Source organism: Silene latifolia, chromosome 3, assembly GCF_048544455.1.
Source record: "Silene latifolia isolate original U9 population chromosome 3, ASM4854445v1, whole genome shotgun sequence".
NCBI classification, from domain to species: domain Eukaryota; kingdom Viridiplantae; phylum Streptophyta; class Magnoliopsida; order Caryophyllales; family Caryophyllaceae; genus Silene; species Silene latifolia.
Genome location: NC_133528.1, coordinates 153,203,009 through 153,222,203, shown reverse-complemented (window position 1 = coordinate 153,222,203; position 19,195 = coordinate 153,203,009). Strand labels below are relative to the sequence as shown.

Here is a 19,195-nt window from a genome sequence, read left to right as displayed (position 1 = left end):
AAAGGACACAAGAAATTGGTGACGCGGAAAACCCGAATGTGGGAAAAACCGCAGGGGGGTCAGTATCGTACCAAATGTATGCACTATGATTTTCTGGGCTACTAAGGAGGAACAGTGTAATGTTACCATTATGACGGAAATAACGACTAATGCTCTTGTATGGTGATGATTTTCTGGAGAGTTGATTAGTGAGTGAGTGAGTGAGTGAGTGAGTGAGTGAATGATTGAATGAATGCCCTGCTGCTTTGCCTTTGTTTCATATTTATAGTTGTTCCCTTTGACCCGCTCCTCCTCAGCGCCTATTCCCTGTTTTTGCTCAACTTCCCTATTTTTGTGGGATTTATTACTTGACCGACTCTTATGCATTTTGTTCACCTTGTGTTTGACCGTGTGGCTTTGTATAAGGTTTGCTTAGGATATTTGTTGGCCACGTCATTGATCCGCTGCACTTGCTTTGTTCCAATCACTGGATGCCTCGTCATCGGGTAGATTTTGTGTAAAAAATAACCCAAAAAGAGAGTAAATATTATGTTACACGTCTAACTTGTGCGGTTTATTAGTTGTTCTTCACATTTTAACTCATTATGACTTCTGAGATTTAACATAAAAAACGAACTTGAACTTTAAAGGATTTAATATACGTTCGAGATGACTTATCGAGGCACAATGTCAAAAGTCGAAGACAAATCCCATGTTTCAAATTCGATTGTTAGGAACCATCCTTATTAAGAGTCACGAATGTGATCGAGATGATTGATCAAATGTGCCAGTACCAGAGTCGATTGTTAGGGACTTAGGAAGCAGCCAAGGGAGGGATTGGAAATGGTGACGATTTCCATTATTTTCACGTTGTTGAGACGAATATCTGCTTGTAGGAAACAACAAATCAAGTTTCGAATAATCAACATTTTTCATTACCACATGCTAAACTTCATTTTCGTCACAAAATCATCTTGTTTACATGATTACAGCCATCCTTCTTCCTTGTTGACATTTTCATCACCACAGGCTAAACATCATTTTCGTAAGAACCTCGGAAGATTGTCTCCTTTACATGATTACACTATTACAGCCATCCTTCCTCCCTTATTAGAAGGTGAGCGATGAAGAAAAAGACGGAGAAATAACAGAAGCTTTACTACTCAAGAGAGAAAGAGGAATACCATATAACACAACCACCACCAATGCCTTTTATCATCTCTTCTATCTACAGAATTGCTTGCGGTAACGCCTAAAGATAGCCGGGTATTACTCCCACCACCAGGGTATACACAGCCATTGTAACCTATGTATAACAGAGTTAGTCTCAAGGTAATACTAATGAAGCATAAGATATAAAAAAACATCATCTCTTCTTTAAAGCCTAGAACTGTTCGATACAACAACATTACCCCAGTGCCTCAATGGCTCCCGCAAATTGCAGGGTAAGGGGGGGTCGGATGTACGCAGCCTAACCCTTGTGCTAGCAACGCAAAGAGGCTGTTTCCGAATGACCCAAGATGAAAATTGCGTCGAGAACAGCAAACTCGGAAAAAATTCCCAAATTTTATTAGAACTTGCAGATTATTAATTGTCTAGCGAGGCGAGCGCCCCTACTAGCCACTTAGATCCACCTGTGGAGCCGACAATATTGCCTAACTTGAACTGCCCAAAACCAGATCCAAAAAAATATTGACAATTGTTCCACTTAAACCCGAATCCCGACTCGAGGTGACCCGTGAATTGATAGGCACGATAAATGAAGCGACGATAAATAAAGTCAGTAAAGCAATAATAATCAGCTTACTAGGATTAGTATCTGTAACTGTAGCAGTCTGGAGGAAATCACAGCTCAACGGATTCCTGCTAGTCGTCTGGTAGTACAGATTCATTGCGTATGCAGCATGTGATGCGACTGTGTTGGGATCAAAGCAGGGTCCACCAGGTTGTATTTTGCTGCAGTCAGCGCCATGGCCGCAAGCATAGTCAAGATTGGCTTGCAATTGAGCATCTGAGACACCTTGCTTCGGTACACACCAACCCCCTTGAGCTGGCTTTGGAGATGGAGTTGCTGGTGTAGTAGATGGGGTCGGAGTTGTCGAGGGAGTCGACGGACTCGTTGAGGGTGTCGATGGTGTTGTGGAGGGGGCCTACAAGATGTTGACCAATCAGGATTCATAGTTCAATACAACAAACTGTTAAGACAGCTTGGTGAATTTTAAGTTATTACTCCCTTCGTCCCAGTCATTTATTTACGTTTGATTAAAATAATCCACAAAAAATAAAAAAATAAAATAAAAGGTAACAAAAGGTAAACGAATGTCTTACCTGGCTGCTACTCTTGGAGAGGCCAACATCATATGTCATCGATAAGTCAGGCTTAAAGAGACCAAATGACCTCTCAGAAGTTGGGCCAGGCTTCAGGTCCTCATCATAAAGCGCAAAAATGTAAGTATCAACAGATTTCCCGGGCATAAGTGGGGTTCCGACCATAGACCTAAGGTGGTTAATCAGACCACCATTGTAAGCCTTAGCATTCTCTACACTAGGTCCCACTTCGTTGCTGTCTCCATCATATGCCCACCCAGTCTCAGCAACCACTATCTCGACGTCCTTGTATCCCATTGCATTCAGGGCCGAATGTACTGCATCAACCTGAAAAAGTCTCTATCTGTTAACCAAACATGACGGTCATCATGGAATTCTATGTTATTCAGATGGAAACTTGTGACTGAATATCAGTCTGAATTTACATTCACAAGATATCGTGATTCAGAACGTTCACTCCTTAGATGCAGTCTATTGCAGAAAATGAAAAATGTAGTATGCTAGCTCAAGCAGTAAAAAAAACCTTTATTTACCGAGAAAATGATCTTAGAATGTTCAAACTGTCATACCGAATTATTCCGACAGCAACACATGAAATTAGGCTATTTCATTTTTAGTTTACTCAAACACTGCTTGAAGTATCGAGAATGCTTCATTAGAATCGTTAAGTTTTGGTAAAATGGAGTGACACGGTAAAGTATCTGACGAGGCGACACACACATATGCCAGGGGAAAAAGGAAAAAAGGAAAATCAGAGTAACAGATGACATGATGGAAAAGGTTTTCATTTTTCAAATTACCTTTCACACTTTTCACAATAATGCATACATAGTACGAGTGGTATTTTCCACTCATGTAGCCCCATGATGCAAAATCGGGCCTGTGTTCATTGCACAAATCACTTGGACAGCCTGTAATCAACCTTAACCAGGACACATCTTAATTAACGGATGGTCCGTCCAATCAATAAGGGGAATAAATTGATGCATTCCTTGGAGATATGGGCCATGGGGGGTGGTCGGATATACCTAGCCTTATCCGTATGTTAACAACATTAAGAGGTAGTTTCCGAATGACCCAATTTCCTAAATAAACATTGCATTGTTACCAATTTACATTAAAATGAAGGGCAGTCAATATCAACTCACCAATTTATCTAAAACTAAGTAATAAGCAGAATAACTTGCCTGGGCATCAAACATGTTCATATACTTGATATTAGTCCCTGAGTCGACCCGCCCCGCATTAGGCTGAAAAAGGCAAAATGCCAGCGTTTCAGGCCTCGGGTCACTCTGGTAAGCAAAAAATGGATACGGGTTGATAGTCAAGGGTGACCCATTTGCCTTTAGGAAGTCAAGCAAACTTTTCATAGTGGCTCCATATGATGAGTTGAAAGCACCACTTGAAGGCGGGTCGGATTGACCCAACACTGCCATTGAATTGACTGTTGAGACCTTGATCTTGCCTCCAAGTTGCGCACCGTTTAGGGAATTTTGGATATTCTGCATCGCCGGTACTAGCTGGGTGATCAGATTCTGGTCTCCTGAAATTCAACATTGTCTCCATAAAGTCATGATCTAAAATTCTAAAGGCCTTTCTTTCTAAATTCAAATATAAGATTAACAGCGCTGATATTCCCGAATCTGGTGCTTATAATTCACTGTATTAATACAATAATTGCATATGGAATTCCAAGATCACACTTTTCCTCTTTTTCTTCCTTTTCCCTTTCAAATCTATCGTACTTAATTGAGTAACAGAGAACAAATTAGCTTTAAATTACACGCAAAAGATTAGTCAATTTGGATCATCATAGAATAAAGTAGTTTTCGAAAAAATTCTAAAGTTTCCACCTTTCTTTATTCTACCCATTACATAATTAACAATTCATGGTCCTATGATCAATAATTAATCAGATTAATCAACTCTTACAAACCCAACAACAACTGCGCCACAAACCTAATACCTCACGCCCTCAACGCCTCCCGCAAATTGCAGAGTAAAAAGGGTCGGATATACGCAGCCTCACACAATATTAGGCTATTAGCAACACACCCAAATTTCACAAAACCAATTTAACTAAATCTCAATTTTTTTCAAAAAATTCACCCCACATATATTCGACCAAATATGGTGAATTGGACCGAACAAAAAAGTAACCCTAAGAGCACACGTTAATCAGCTAATTAAAGAAAAATTGTTAGAATTTATCATGAAAATTTGATCTACAAGCTCATACTCCCTCCTATTCAGAATAACTGTCTCATTTGTCATTTCCGTCTATTCAGAGAACTGTCCCATTTGCCATATTTGGACATGTTTTTTTACTTTCCTACCCTTGGCTCTTTTCTTTATTTACCACCCCAATCAACCCTAAACCATCATATTCAATACTTTTCATTATTTAACTCCTATATTCTTACCCTTATACAATACTTTTCATTATTTTAACTTCATTCCTTAATTTTCGTGTCATTGTCCAAATGGGACAATTATTCCGAATAAGAGGGAGTATTTACCATAATTAGTGAAAGAATCCTGAAAATCTCTAGGAATCAGCTTATTAACACGTGCCCTTATTCCACACGTTAGAAAAACCGTTACTTTAAAAAGTAATGATGATAAAAAGTTGCAGCAAAATGAAGAAAGAACACCTGAGGTAATAACTTCATTGCCAACAGTAATAAGGATAATATTACTAGCAGGATAAAAAGGAATAACATTAGAAGCAACCCATTGACCGGCATGATTGGGGTCAGTTGCGAGTGCAGGTATATCTCCATTTGCTGCTCCTATTACAATGCCTATTCCAGTATTTGCTAAGGCCTGTATCATTGCCGGGTCTGCTCCGTATAGCCTTACTTTTGATATTGTTGTTGATTTTAGCAGCTTTACTGTCGCTTCTGGTGGCGGTAGGTTGTCCGCCACCTGCCCATAGTTCACTCCTAAGAAAGATTGACCTTCTGCACTTCCAATCGTGACTCATTAGTTTACCTTTGAATAAAATACTCTGAACAGACAATATAAACGGTAAGCAAATGTGACTTACCTATGGAAAGGAGAAATGATGAGATGAGGAAAATAATAAAAGGGAGAGAAAAGTTGGGAAGCTTTACTGCCATGGCTGCTCAAGTATTATGCAACAATATGAGCTAACTTTGGTTATTGGTTGATGTATGTCAATATATACTCCGTATGTGATTATGATGTTAATATAGTTATATAACTAATCAAAATGTTTTTAAGAAAAAAAAAAGGAAAAAAAGTTGGAAAAGGAAAGAATATATGCAAGGAGTGTAGGGGAGTTTGGAGTATAGTAGTGGTTTGTTTGGATTCAACAATGGTTGTGGTAATGCATCAAAAGAGGAGGTGGGTGGATGATTTAACATACTCGAGGTTGATTGACAGCTATGCTCCACGTCGGCTGAGATGACGTGATTTCACGCTTTAAAGACTTAAAGGGACTCGAAAAGTCGAAAGTCTACTGTCCCAAGTCTTTTGTCGGCCTACTCTCAGCTATTCCAGCTCTTAACCACAATTTCTTGTGTCTAATAATTTCTGTCTTAAAAATAATTATCCGTTTTAAATAAGAATTTATGCTTAATCACTTTGGTAAGACATAAACTCTCTTTATAATGTTTTTTGTGCTTATTCTTTATAAAAATTAAGGTAAATAAATGATACCGAGTATATACTCTGTATATGAATATCAACATGTTCTTTCCGTTACACAACAGTTAAAAGAACTTGTTTAGTCGGTACTTTCAAATATAATGTTAGTTAAATCATCAAATTTTAATACGTGTATAGTTTTGGAGACGAACATTATTGACCCATAATAAACCACACTATTGACCCCCTATTCTAATAATATACTGGAGTCCTTTTAGACCTGTTAACACAGGTAATACAACCGGTACCACTCCATCTTCCTCCTCACCACTCCTCCCCCATTCTTCATCCTCCATTAACACCAACACTTTAGCACCTACACCACTACCCCTTTACACCAGCGACTCTCCACCACCATTCACCACCGCGACATCACTGTTCAGCACCGTTAGCATCAACATCATCAAACAAAACCCGAAATCAATTTGGGATAAATGTCAATCTGGGTAAACCACCATCCTCCTAGACTTACTTTGACTACTTTCTATCGCCACCATAGATCGTCCTCCTGCTTCACCAAACCCGAAATCCCAAATCCCAAATCCCAAATCCCAAATCCCAAATCAATTTGGGGTAAATGTCAATCTGGGTTGTGGGTTCTTGCTAGTGCTTCTCAATTGTCAACCTCCATTCTACATGTTCCCTTTTTTCATCTCATCTCCAACCTCCTACTTTACGCGTCGACAGCTGGATGCCGACGTACCACAGGCGACAAGACCAGGTGACCAACATCCCTGGGAATCGCGAATGATTTCCACTCTCTTGCTCTTCAACTTCACTCCGGTCAACACGATTTTAATGGTTCTTGAGGTGTTGTTGGTGGTGGATGAGCTTTGGGCTTTGTGGGTCGAGACTTGGGTGTGGCGGTCTGCGGTGATCGTGGTGCTGGTGATACATTATATTTTTTTTGGTGAGGGTTGCTGGTGATACATTATTAGACTAGGGAAATATAGGTGGATGGATTTGTGAATTACAAGGAAATAATGGAATAATAGGGTCATTTAACTTGTTAAACAGGTAGCAGGTCACCCGTTACATTATTAGAATAGGGGGTCAATAGTATGGTTTATTGTGGGTTAAACTAGAGTTCAGAGTATTACGAGAATACTACCAATAGGTTGGAGTATTCATGTTAAATAACCCTTATTTAAATTGCATCACTTGATTCGTGTAAGTACGATAAGTAATTAAATTGCGTCACTTGATTAACAGAGAGATTGATGCATCTAATTCCGAAAGCGGCCTTTCTCAAGCCAGAAACACATCAAATTAGTACTATGCTAAAATAACCCAAGATTTGGATCATACAAGTATACAACTAAACAATGTTGACGAAATGACGAGTAACAGAAAATGGGGAGCCCATGCGATTTCACCAACCGGCACAATTTTCTACGGAGTACTAATTTTCCACAAAGAAACTTGATCTGACATGACCCACAATTCCACAAACTAGTACAGGTCGAAGACTTAGACCACATACTTCCGAAGACTTGGAGCAAGACGAGTCAATTTTTAATACTTCTGCAGACTTCCATACCGATGATGTGGTATAAAGTCTGCTAAAGTCTTGAGACAGCTTCTACGGCTCAGTTAACCGAACTGCTTTTCCAGACGATGTGGTTAACTGAACTACAGGAAATACTGATAAACGGCTAATTCAGTTCAGTTTTGCAGTTCAATCCTCTATCACTATTCAGAGAGCAGCAAAACATAAAGAAAGCGGGAACGAGAAACATCTTTCTAGCAAGAGATAAAAGAACGAAGAAAGTCCTCATATATAGATGTGGAACAAGGACATACAAATACAAATTTAAATTATGAATTCATACAAGAGTGATCCCGTGAGATTTCACGACACGAAAGTCATACAAACAGCATATAACAGAAGGACGAATAAAAGAATATAAGAAGAAAAGGAACACCAGATACAAAACTATCTTGTGTGTTAAACAAACTGATAATAATTAACCAAAGAGGCCAGAAGAAGGAATATGTACTTCTTAGCCTTGACCAGAAAAATTAGATAAGATAGTAATCGTAATATAAATTCAAGAAAAAACTAAATCCTCGTTTGAAGATTATGTTATGCGCCGGAGTGAGAAACTGGAGTGGTCACAAATTGACCATCCTTGAATGTGTGAAGGTACTGCTGTGGCAGAGAATGCTCTCCCTACAATTTGACAAACCAAAACAGAGGTCAGCATCATTTGCAATGGCCTCGGGGAAAGAATTCTAGCACTCCGATTCTCTAACATGGGTATAATACTTGGAAGAAAAAAAAAAAAAGTAAGCTATTGGATGGATGATAATTCAGTGTCTCAGTCCATCGCAATTTTTCTACAAGCCTCGGGGAAAGAATTCTAGCACTCCGATACTTCAACATGGGTATGAATGTATGATACTTAGACATTTTAAACCCCAGTACCTGAATTTTTTTTCCTAAAATAAACCGAATCAGACACTCGCACCTGTGCTGCGGATACTTCTAACTGAATATGACAAAGAGAGATACTTGATGGGCCGCTCCAACAAACTCATTAGCAAAGTGCAAGTTTCAACCCTATTCCTTTTACATCGCCACCCCCAAAACCCCTTAATTTGAACCAACAATTTCTAGAAACATGATGCACAAAAATGAATTCCTATGCAATACAAAGTTACTAGTTATGACCATGCTACATACCCAATCACCATCGGCATCAGAAGCAGGTACCATCACGTTGACCTCACTTGATTTGGCTGTAGTTATAGACGTCTCTAAAGAATATTTGCTCAAGTATAACTGACATCCAGATGTATTATCAACAGAAATTGTTGGCGCTGAACCCTGAACTCAAAACTGCCAAGTTAGGATATGAATGCTAGTAAAGTCTACGGAAGCGTTTCTTAGCAATTCGCCACAGTACCTGGCACTGCACTTGAACACTGTTACAGTTCACGATCTCACAGGCTGCAACAACATCCTGTTTCAGGAGTCATGACGTGGGATAAGTCAACAGCGCCTTTTCATATATGTTTAGAAAGAATTAGAAAAGTGCTCCACACATACCTGGAATAATATTCCCATTTTTGTGCATTTATCAATCGTGATATTGTTAACTTTTCCTGCAATAAAGAAACAATCATGAACATTGAGCGCAGGTTGCAAATGAAACTAACAAGTCGAGAAACAACGGAAGAATATACAGCTACAACAAGATATAAACAAACCTTTTATCTGCAAAACGGAATCCTTACATCCAAAAACATAAACAGATTGCTTTGAGTCACAGTCATCTATGACCAAATCCTTCTTTCCGATTTGATTTTCAACAGCCCACCTATCCAAAAGGACAGGAATTTGATGTATCTTCAGTCACCAAAGTTTATAAGAGAGTAAGACATAAAAATCAACGAAATTTTGGGATACTCACTTTCGACCCATCTGAAGCTCCAGCTTTGGAGGCCCTGTTTTGGAAATTGCTGGAGAACGAACCTGTGGCTCCTTCTCCGCCACAGGAACAACACCACTACGATCAGCACGATTCTTAGTCTTCATGTCATCAGTAACCTTTCTCAGGCCTATGGACAAGATAGTGAGACAACCAACATTGCAAATAACACTCAAAGCGATTACAAAAGGCAGATTAAGTGACTACCTGATGTAAGCTCCCCACCAGCACTGATCTCATTGAACACAGCAGACATCCCTTTCTTTGGTTGAGATGATGAAGGTTTAGGAGAATCACTTGAGAAGAGTGCAGCAGAGGGAGCAGGAGGTGGCGCAGGTGCAGCAGCTTTAGGTGCAGAAGAGACTGTTGCTTTGCCAGATGTACCCCAAACGGGTCCCAGTGGGTAGTAAGTCTTAACATAATCCCTCAAACCAGGCAAATATACCTCTTTCATAGCCTTGGCCCACTCTGCATGATTGGGGTCCTTGTTTTTGTACTCTATCAGAACCTAGGCAATGCAAGACATTTAATCCTTTGTTGTCAAATACTTTGGACTGCAGATTGTTCAAATGGTAGACACTTCAAGGTATTACAAGACCGAAATGAGAATATGAGAATATATGAAGCTATTCAAGATTGCATAACCATCGCATGTCTACCTTTCAGTCACAATAGAACTCAATCAGCACGAATTAGCCTGTACTCTATTTAGAATATGAGTTCTCATTCTGAAATAGCAGAAATTTAACTAAAAACATAATTTGTCATTCACACCTAAAAAAGTCTTTCCTCTGATTCACGGTATAACATGTTTAATTTGTTTCAATTATACGGTTTCCTATCATAAATAATTCTTATCAAGGCATAAGGAGGAGAAGACGGTAACTGGAAAATGAGAGAAACAATGATAGGAGGAAGATACGCAGAAGAGACAACATTTTATCTATGGAAGAAAGGGTGAAATTCTAAATTCGGGACAACTAATGTCAGTCAATTTTTAAAAAAAAAAAAAAACCAACTAACTTTTATCGTAATATTCATGAATTAGGCTAACACATCATATAATTTAAACCAGAGGGAGTAAATTCGGGGAAAACTGATGTCAATCTTTTTCCCTTTGATCATACAACTTGCAATATTCGTGAATTAGGCTAACACATCATACAATTTAAACCAGAGGGGGAAAAAGTATATTTCTGAAATAAGCTGAAGATATAAGACATCTTCCTGAAGAATATGTTAGGGCTCATGCTCATGCAGTGAGTGGCTAAGGATGATCGAACCTATCGGTCTCAACTTAGCCTAGATAGCTTATACAACATCTCTCATTTAGTTGGAAAAATCAATTTAAAATTACTCGCTCACAGAATTGTCATCATCATAAAGGAAGGTGTCAACACGAAATAGTAATTTCAATACCTTGTTATTATAAAATTCAGCCATTTGCCAGCTTTCTTCAACATGCGCTATAGGCATGCTCATGCCTATCATTAAAACAATCAATCAACTTTTCAGCAAGCAAGAACATGAAACTATCAAAACAATTCAGCATTACAGGGTTGGTGAAGGAAAAAGAACGCACCGCAGTCTTTGCCAGTAAACGCAACCCATGCCAAAGCAGAAAGACTGTCTGCAACTGATTTCTGATGGTTGAAAAACTCCGAGCGCTTTCCTTCAGTCAAGGCAGTAGCTTTATTGATTACTTCGTTCAATGGTTTTAAAAATTCAGCCATCCCGTTCATGTCAGGCTTCTGAAAAAGTTAAGATACATTTAGTATATCAAATATTACACGGGCAATAATTTCAGCATAAAATCCACTAGTATCGGGTGAAATCACTTTGCACAGCAAAGACAATCCCTTTTGTGATTAAGTTAACACAACAAATATTTAAGAGATTATGTCAATCACCATCAACCTTCAACCAATTTAAAGGTCTAAAATTTTAACCTCGTGCATTTAAAATACTGAAATTAGAATAGGATTGCACTGTCAAGAAAGACGTTAAGAAATGAACTTCTAATCTAGTCAACCATCTAAGAGCACTACCTTCGATAATTCTAGCCTTACACAGCCAGCAAATTGATAACTACTTATAATTGTTTGACGCAACAAGTAGTAAAAATTTCAGCGCTTTAGTGATTATACATTCATAGCGCAACAAAGTCATGCCAAGTATGAATCAGATCAATCTTTCACCTATATACATTTATACTTCAGTTGGATTCCACACCAGCATTATCCTTTCTTATTAAACAAAGTCAAGCGGCGCTACATGCTAAATAAAGATTTCTATCAATCAAATATCCTCACATTTCAGCATGAACTAGCAGAAACCTATCAAATCGCAATCGTGTAAGATCACATTATTAGAAACACCACAACCTCCTCATCTCCTACCTCAAATCAATCCTACGCAATTCACCGTAACTCATACAAATGTATAAGATCACATTGCAGCTTTAATTCTAGATTTCTACCAGTCAATTCTCGATTCTGCTCACATTGCAGCTTTAATTAGCAAGAAAATATCATGATTTCTACCAGTCAATTCTTGATTTTGCTCACATTGCAGCTTTAATTAGCAAGAAAATATCAAATCGCAATCGTATAAGATCACATTATTTAGGATCACCATAACCTCCTAAAATCAATGCTACACATTTCAACATTTCACCGCAAAAATCGTAAAAACAACGAGATTACGAAATTCAAACAGAAAACAATTCCGATAATTTCTCAAATCACCTGTGTATGTTTAACTCTAACAAGAAGATCACGCAAAGCAGAGAACGCCTCCTTAAGAACATCAGAAGCTTCTAGAACTTTTCCACCAATCTTCTCCGCCACCGCCGAAACCCTACCAACGCGACTCACCATGAAATCATCAAACGCAGCGATCGCCGGATCAGACGCCGACGCTGCCACGTCATCAGCACCGGAGAAATTGAAATCACGTGACCGCGGTGCGGCGGTGGAAATAGACTCTAACCGCGTAACCGCCTTCTCTAACCTCGATAACAGCTCCGCCTCCATTGTTGTTGTTTGTTGTTACTCTCTCTAGAATAACGGAGATATTATTATATTATTAAATTATTATTTTAATAATAAAATAAGGTGGACATTGTTGTGTGAGGATTGGAGGTTATAATGTCTGTGTGATGGAGAAAAAATGAAGAAAGAGAAAGGAGAAATTTGTTGTTCGTCAGGTAGTAGAAATTTTAGGCGGGGGAATTTTTAGATGGAGTAACTCTGTGATTTAAAGATAGAATTTGATTTTGTATCATTGGTCCATCGTAGTTTAGCTGGTTAGGATGCTCGGCTTTCACCCGAGGATCCGGGTTCAATTCCCGGCGACGGAGGTTTTTTACTTTTTAAATGTTTTTTTTTTATTTAATTGAGATTTTATCTCCACATGGATAGTAAAGTTTGTGCTAATTTCCTATTTATTGAGTTGAGTTTAGACCTTATTTTCACTTTGGCAAGCTATTTATGAAATATTTTAAATACTCTAAAATAGAGGTGACAATCAGATCACTCTGGTTGGTTATGGGTCAGGTTAAAGAAGATCGAGCATATCGAGCTCGACTTGTGTCGGGTAATGACGGGTTAGATCGGTTATAGTTCATGCTGAATCGTTATCGGGTGACAAGTCGAATCGTATTCGGTTCAATATCGGATAAGGTTATCAACATAAATTTTATTAAAATAATTCATGATCGTGTCATCCAACGGGTCGAGTGAATATAGTTTTACATGCTGGGTCCAGTGGGTTCTTGTCGGGTTCGGGATGGAACGAGAAAGGCTACTATAGGCTATCGCTTTTAGCTATGGGTCGGGCCGAGTGAGTGTTGGTTTACCAAAATTCCGGGTTTTATCCGTTCGAGTTTTTGGCTGTTCGTGTTGGCCTATTGGGTCCGCTTTTGCCAGCTCTACTCTAAATTAGTCGCATTATATATGAGTATTGAAGGCTGAAAATCAACCGGCGGCCCCAATTGGGGTGGTTTACATGGTCCAGGTGGTGACGCTGAAATGCCTGGGCCCGGGGTGATTAAACCCCTCGTCACCAAAAAAAAAAAAAAAAAAAAAAAAAGGCTGAAAATCAACATCGTCCGAAAATAACCTCGTAGGCTCGTAGGTATTACACAAGTTTCATACTGAATATTGCAGAATCGTAATGCACTACTGTCCCAATGCTCCTTCGAGGAATGAGCAAACTATAGGATAGTAAATTTCCCAACAAAAACATTGTAGACAAAGAGCACACGAGAATTGCTTGTCGGATCTATTTAGGAAAACACTTTTTATATGAACGTATTTACAGGGATCATTCACTAAGAATACTTCTAACTACAGAGCTATCAATGACGGATAGAGTGAAGTAAGCTGACGAAAGCTGCCTTGTGAGGATAATAATACTCCAACCACCTTCTGTTATGTATACTGAACTGACAAATTAAAATACGCGGGTTTTGGATCATCTTTTGTAGATCATCCATCATCTTGCAATGTCCTTGATTGGGTAACAGATCTTGATGGTCGAAGATCCAATAGGAGCTTCCTGACGAGTAGTAGAACGATGATCCTGCAATGCAAAGCATACAGCTTGACATAGTTAGGCAAAGGCATCCTGTTCTAAGTTCTAACTAATCACGGTTAAGAGTAATATTCTCGTCCAGGCTATTCATACTAGTTCGGATGTCACTGTCACTTCATAATGCTCTTTTAGAGATGACAGCCTTTAACACGCACACCAACAAATTTTGGTTTAGGAAAACGGGGCAGGAAAGGACTTACAGAGCGGAATGGGAAGTCATCAGCTTCAAGCATATGCACAATCTGACCCATCTTTGGCCGCTTACTGGCATCCAGATCTATACACCGAAGGCAGACCAGCAACACCCGTTTCAGTGCCCTGGACGAGGGTTTTTCAGCAATCGTAGGGTCCACCATGTCTTCTCCATGTCGATTTGCTACCATTCCCTTAAACCAATCAACCAAGTTCATCTAAAACAAACACAGACAGGATTAATGATTACGAAGTACAGTAACAGATATCAAGAACTAGTTATCAGAAAGCAAGAACAGCTAACTAACCTCGCCGGCTGGTTTGGAGTAATCAACTGGGCATCTCCCTGTGATTAATTCCATTAGTAGAACACCAAAACTGTAAACATCACTTCCCTCGTTTAGCATGCCAGTACTTGCATACTCTGGGGAGACATACCTGCATAATAAGACCTTGTATCAGCTGGTATTAAGGTTATTGTCAATGGTTAAGGAACTTATCAGTTGGGCTTTATGTTACGTCATTTCAGGTAGTGTCATTTACCATTCGTTTGGATACAAAAAGAGTTTTTTAAGGGAGGGGCGAGAATGGAGAGAACGGAAAGGGAGTGAGGGGAATATGAAGCAATTGTCATTTATCTTCCAAATCATTCCTATGCTGGAAGGATATTAATGGGACTCGTTTAACGCTTCCTTCCAATTCCCTCCCACTCAAATTTGCTAGCCAAGTAAAAGAAATTGTTCCCGTTCATTCTACTCACTCCCTTTTCTTCCAAATCACTCCATGCAAACAAAGAGACATAGTATTAGTTATCGGTTGCCACAGCCTAATCTTGTTAAATGTGGTCATTATCGACTTAAAGCGCGGTAAAATGTGGTTGCAGTAAACTCTAATACCTTTATAACTTGGTCGAATGGTCGTGTATCGGTGTTGTGGCCAATATTAGACTATGCAAAGAGTTAAGCGCTTTGTCATTTGTTACGTAGATAATTTAGCTCATTTCAAATCGGGTCATTTTCAGGTAGAATCATATAGAGTTATATTCTGGTTGTTGTGACCGGCTGACCAGGCCTTATTTTCGGCTTTCGTGTTAGGTCAGTTTAGTATTAGCCATACCACGAGTGAAGTAAAACAAGTCTGTAAATTCATGTCACTCAATTAGCGGAAAGAAAATAAGAAAAGACAAACCCAAATGTTCCCATGACTCTTGTAGTGACATAGCTGGCTTCCGAGCCCAAGAGCTTGGCTAGTCCAAAGTCAGATACTTTGGCATTCCAGTTTTTGTCGAGAAGGATGTTACTGGACTTGACATCACGGTGAACAACTTTGGGTTCTAGTCCCTCATGCAAGTACGCCAACCTATTAGAGATATTTACATACAGATTAAAAAACTAGCAAGGGAGTATCAATTATCAGAGAAGCCACATTCTTGATATATTTGCACATCAAATTGAAGATTTGAGGTCAATAAATCACAGGCGAGGCCTACGGCTTGTTGCATGTTAATAATTAGCAACATCAACAACTAGTATAGACCTGCTCCGAAACATAAAATTGTAAGCCTCACAAACGAAAGATGGTATCTAGAGTAAGCAGGGGAAACGAGTTACCCTTTAGCAGTACCAATGGCAATCTTGATACGGACATCCCATGTCAGTGGGCTAACAAGCCGAACATCTCCATGCAACCATTGTTCTAGATTCCCGTTATCCACATATTCATACACAAGCATCCTGCGGAATTGCAACCAAGACACCAATATTTAGTAATCAACATCACCTGAGTATACAGGTCTAATAGGCTAATAATAAAATAAGCCGCACCTCTGAACGCCATCTGCACAGTAACCAACAAGTCCAACCAGATTCTTGTGCCTCACTTTTCCTATGGCTTCCACTTCCACTTCAAATTCCTTCTCCGCCTGCCCCCTACAGTAAGCATTTGTCGTGTATGAGACAACCTTACAAGTACAACCAACCCCAAAGCTTATTTATTCCTCAGTTAAATCATATGGTTAGTTGATGAGTCTCATGGGTATAAGACCGTCTCAAACGAGGTTTACCGTTTTACAGATAATTGCAGTCATAATTCACTAATAGCCTTTTTCACTTTAACACCACACTGATCTATAACATGAACTCAGCTGAGCTCACAAGAGAAAGCAAGTGTCAATAAATGCTACTAACTCAAGTTACAGCAACTTTGAGCACTCTGTCATAAATGAAGATCTCACTCAAAAATCAAAACATGAAAGATTTAAAATCTGGATCTTATTTTCTGAATCATGTCAAAAAGTCATGTTTGAAAAAATCCAATGTATAATTGCATACTCATTTACATTACATACACACTCTACTTACGCTAAATTAGTCGCCTAATCTCGATTAAACGGGAATTTCCCCGACATTCTCAAAAGTTAAACCCTTGGCTAAATAAAGTAGGAGATAGCTCTCACTAGGAGTCTAGGACCACATATAATCACATCTAGGAGAACAATTAAAAGAAAAAAGAAAAAAAAAAAGTAAATACAGTCAAAAGAGGACAAAGCAAAAGCTTCCAAAGGACATAAAACCATATGACTAAGATGAGAAAAAGGGATTAAAGAATTCATTGAGCATTCTACTTTCACAAAACAAAAGATAAACAAGATGTAAAAAAAAAAAAGATGAATAAGAACATAATACTGTATATTTTAGTCAACCTAATTTCTATAAATTACCTATATTAGAATATGATGATGATCGGAAAAAGCGATTAAAGAGTTCATTGAGCATTCTACTTCCCCAAAACAAACATTCCTTCTGTCCCAATCATTTGTTTACGGTTTTTATTCTTTGTGAGAGGTATCGTAATCAAAGTTAAAAGACGGAGGAAGTAAGATAATGCTAATACTACATTTAATCACCCTATTTTTTGTAACATCCCTATTGGAATGTGCAATCAAGTACTGACACATGCGCTCGAGTTTTCCACCTCAGATCTAAACAAAGCAATACAATACTCATCAAGATCATGACTTTTTAAGCACAAAACATGTAAATTACTATCCACAATTCACACACTTAATCAATAAAGAGAACAGAACAATCATAAGTCATCATCAAATTTCAACATCATGCATTCTGAGATAGCTTGATTTCTTCATAAACAACAATTGCTGCTTTTTAGCATCATAAACTAAATTTAGCTAAACCGAGAAAAACATGAAAATGTAGGTTTAAGAACTGTTTTATTAATACTCACGACTTAATTTCGAACATTTTCAGCAATCCCATCACTTCCTAATCTCCCTTCCAACAAAGATCACATTTTTTAGCAATCCCATGACCTCATAATCTCCCTTGCAACAAAGATATACTCGCGACTTAATTTGAAACATTTCTAGAAATCCCATCACTTCCTAATCTCCCTTCCAACAAAGATACACTCGCGACTTAATTTGAAACATTTCTAGCAATCCCATCACTTCCTAATCTCCCTTCCAACAAAGATCACATTTTTTTCTGATAATTAATTAACAAAATCAAAATTTGGGAATAATAATGCAACCTAACTTAATGAGTAAAAAAGGTAAACAATTCACAAGATTAGTTCATCAGCCAAATCACATATCAATGTCAATTTAACATGATCCCAATTCCCAACCCAATTAACTTAAATATCCTACCCATATAAGTACCCCATCATATGGGTCGGTCTCATTATAATCTTATCATAAAACCGTCTCATACAAGAATTTGTTAACATAATCAACACCACAAGACATTAACTAGTTCAATTAGTCTATTGTAGACAATCTCATGTCAATGTAATATGATCCCAACCCAATTACTCATTATAATCTTATTATAAAACCGTCTCATACAAGAATCTGTAAACACAATCTCATTCCATATGATCCGAACCCAATTAGTCATAATAATCGTATATAAGACCGTCTCATACAAGAATTTATAAAACATACTTGTTATTAAGCAGATTCTTAACAGCAACAAAAGAGCCATCCTCAAGAACACCTTTATAAACAACACCATAACCACCTTCACCAATAACATTCTTCTCAGAAAACCCGGCTGTCGCCGTCTCAAGCTCTTTCAAACTATACCATCTTCCCCAACCAATATTCGCCACCTCGGCCGCCGCAGTCGAAGATGACCCATCTGATAACTTACTTGAAGAACAAGCATCACTATTACTCTCCCCTGATTTCCCCTCCTTTACTCCATCAACTAATATCCCAATTTCCTCAATTTTATTCTTTTTTATCTCATTTTGTTCATTAAATAAGGGAATTACACCTGAATTATGCTTTAACAACACACTAATTTGATTTCGATTTCGATTTCCATTTTGATTTCGACTACCCACATTGTCTTTCCTCTTAATCAAGCAAAAACAAAGAAAAAAACAACAAAATGTGATAAAAGCAAGGAATAATAAGATCAAAGAATAGAGCTTTAAACCGAGAAAAGAAGTTGAATTAAGAGCTTGAAGAAATGGGTATTCTGCCATTGTTGTTGAGAGTTGAAAAAGCTGAAAATGTAGGTAAGATTTGTTTTTTGTGATGATTTTTTCAAGGGAAAGATTGAAATTTTAGCATGGTAAGTGAGAAATAAATGAGGTTTTTTTTGGGATTTTTTGGTTTGAGAATGATGTCATTAGTTTACCAGAGATGTTGGAGAACAGAAAGTATCATCAGGAAGAGAGTGTGACAATTGAGTGAATGAGGAGAGCGGTTTCAACGGACATATTACAGTGTAAACAATTACTTGCCTTTTTTGTGCTTTTTGGAGGCACAATATCTCATGACATTAGCCGTCTAGAGTTGTAAAATGATTAAATATGTCCTTATTTTTATAATAAGACAAATAATAAATGGGATGGTAGGATTGTCTTATTATGAAAGGGGTGATATATTTGACTCATCTACCTATTTAGACGGATATATCTATCTATAGTGAAATTAATTGTTTTGGAGGTGTACTAACTTGATT

General features: G+C 38.2%; 3 protein-coding genes and 1 non-coding gene across 4 annotated transcripts; 1 reads left to right on the top strand and 3 right to left on the bottom strand.

The window, feature by feature from the left end:
- Positions 1-891: 891 nt before the first annotated feature.
- LOC141648565 (glucan endo-1,3-beta-D-glucosidase-like) lies at positions 892-5,724 on the bottom strand. The gene is made up of 6 exons (XM_074457294.1): positions 5,357-5,724; positions 4,962-5,270; positions 3,495-3,850; positions 2,308-2,634; positions 1,787-2,129; positions 892-1,285 (listed from the first exon to the last, which is right to left on the bottom strand). The coding sequence occupies exons 1-6, from the start codon at positions 5,427-5,429 to the stop codon at positions 1,143-1,145; spliced, it is 1,551 nt and encodes a 516-aa protein (XP_074313395.1). The 5' UTR covers positions 5,430-5,724; the 3' UTR covers positions 892-1,142.
- A 2,014-nt stretch (positions 5,725-7,738) lies between these two features.
- LOC141648567 (cyclase-associated protein 1-like) lies at positions 7,739-12,570 on the bottom strand. The gene is made up of 10 exons (XM_074457295.1): positions 12,161-12,570; positions 10,996-11,164; positions 10,833-10,897; positions 9,621-9,921; positions 9,396-9,543; positions 9,193-9,302; positions 9,032-9,087; positions 8,889-8,945; positions 8,666-8,809; positions 7,739-8,152 (listed from the first exon to the last, which is right to left on the bottom strand). Exons 1-10 carry the CDS (start codon positions 12,446-12,448, stop codon positions 8,066-8,068), a joined length of 1,425 nt encoding a protein of 474 aa, XP_074313396.1. The 5' UTR covers positions 12,449-12,570; the 3' UTR covers positions 7,739-8,065.
- Positions 12,571-12,702: 132 nt separating this feature from the next.
- Positions 12,703-12,774, top strand: TRNAE-UUC (transfer RNA glutamic acid (anticodon UUC)). Its single transcript has one exon. It is a non-coding gene; the product is annotated as a tRNA-Glu (tRNA).
- An 891-nt stretch (positions 12,775-13,665) lies between these two features.
- On the bottom strand, positions 13,666-18,948 carry LOC141648564 (putative receptor-like serine/threonine-protein kinase At4g34500). The gene is made up of 7 exons (XM_074457293.1): positions 18,166-18,948; positions 16,025-16,129; positions 15,812-15,934; positions 15,390-15,560; positions 14,510-14,639; positions 14,210-14,419; positions 13,666-13,997 (listed from the first exon to the last, which is right to left on the bottom strand). Exons 1-7 carry the CDS (start codon positions 18,711-18,713, stop codon positions 13,911-13,913), a joined length of 1,374 nt encoding a protein of 457 aa, XP_074313394.1. The 5' UTR covers positions 18,714-18,948; the 3' UTR covers positions 13,666-13,910.
- Positions 18,949-19,195: the final 247 nt, after the last annotated feature.

Bases quoted from the DNA above. Each gene is read 5' to 3' on its own strand.
- LOC141648565 (XM_074457294.1), bottom strand. From the start codon at position 5,429: ATGGCAGTAAAGCTTCCCAACTTTTCTCTCCCTTTTATTATTTTCCTC. The intron at 5,271-5,356 runs GTAAGTCACATT...TTGGAAGTGCAG, and splicing joins ATCATTTCTCCTTTCCATAG to AAGGTCAATCTTTCTTAGGA. The intron at 2,130-2,307 runs GTAAGACATTCG...AACATCTTGTAG, and splicing joins TCTCCAAGAGTAGCAGCCAG to GCCCCCTCCACAACACCATC.
- LOC141648567 (XM_074457295.1), bottom strand. From the start codon at position 12,448: ATGGAGGCGGAGCTGTTATCGAGGTTAGAGAAGGCGGTTACGCGGTTA. The intron at 8,946-9,031 runs GTATGTGTGGAG...CTCCTGAAACAG, and splicing joins AAATGGGAATATTATTCCAG to GATGTTGTTGCAGCCTGTGA. The intron at 8,810-8,888 runs GTACTGTGGCGA...TTTTGAGTTCAG, and splicing joins GTGTTCAAGTGCAGTGCCAG to GGTTCAGCGCCAACAATTTC.
- LOC141648564 (XM_074457293.1), bottom strand. From the start codon at position 18,713: ATGGCAGAATACCCATTTCTTCAAGCTCTTAATTCAACTTCTTTTCTC. The intron at 16,130-18,165 runs GTATGTTTTATA...TGCTTACTGTAG, and splicing joins AAGAATCTGCTTAATAACAA to GGGGCAGGCGGAGAAGGAAT. The intron at 14,640-15,389 runs GTTTGTCTTTTC...CTTATTATGCAG, and splicing joins AGAGTCATGGGAACATTTGG to GTATGTCTCCCCAGAGTATG.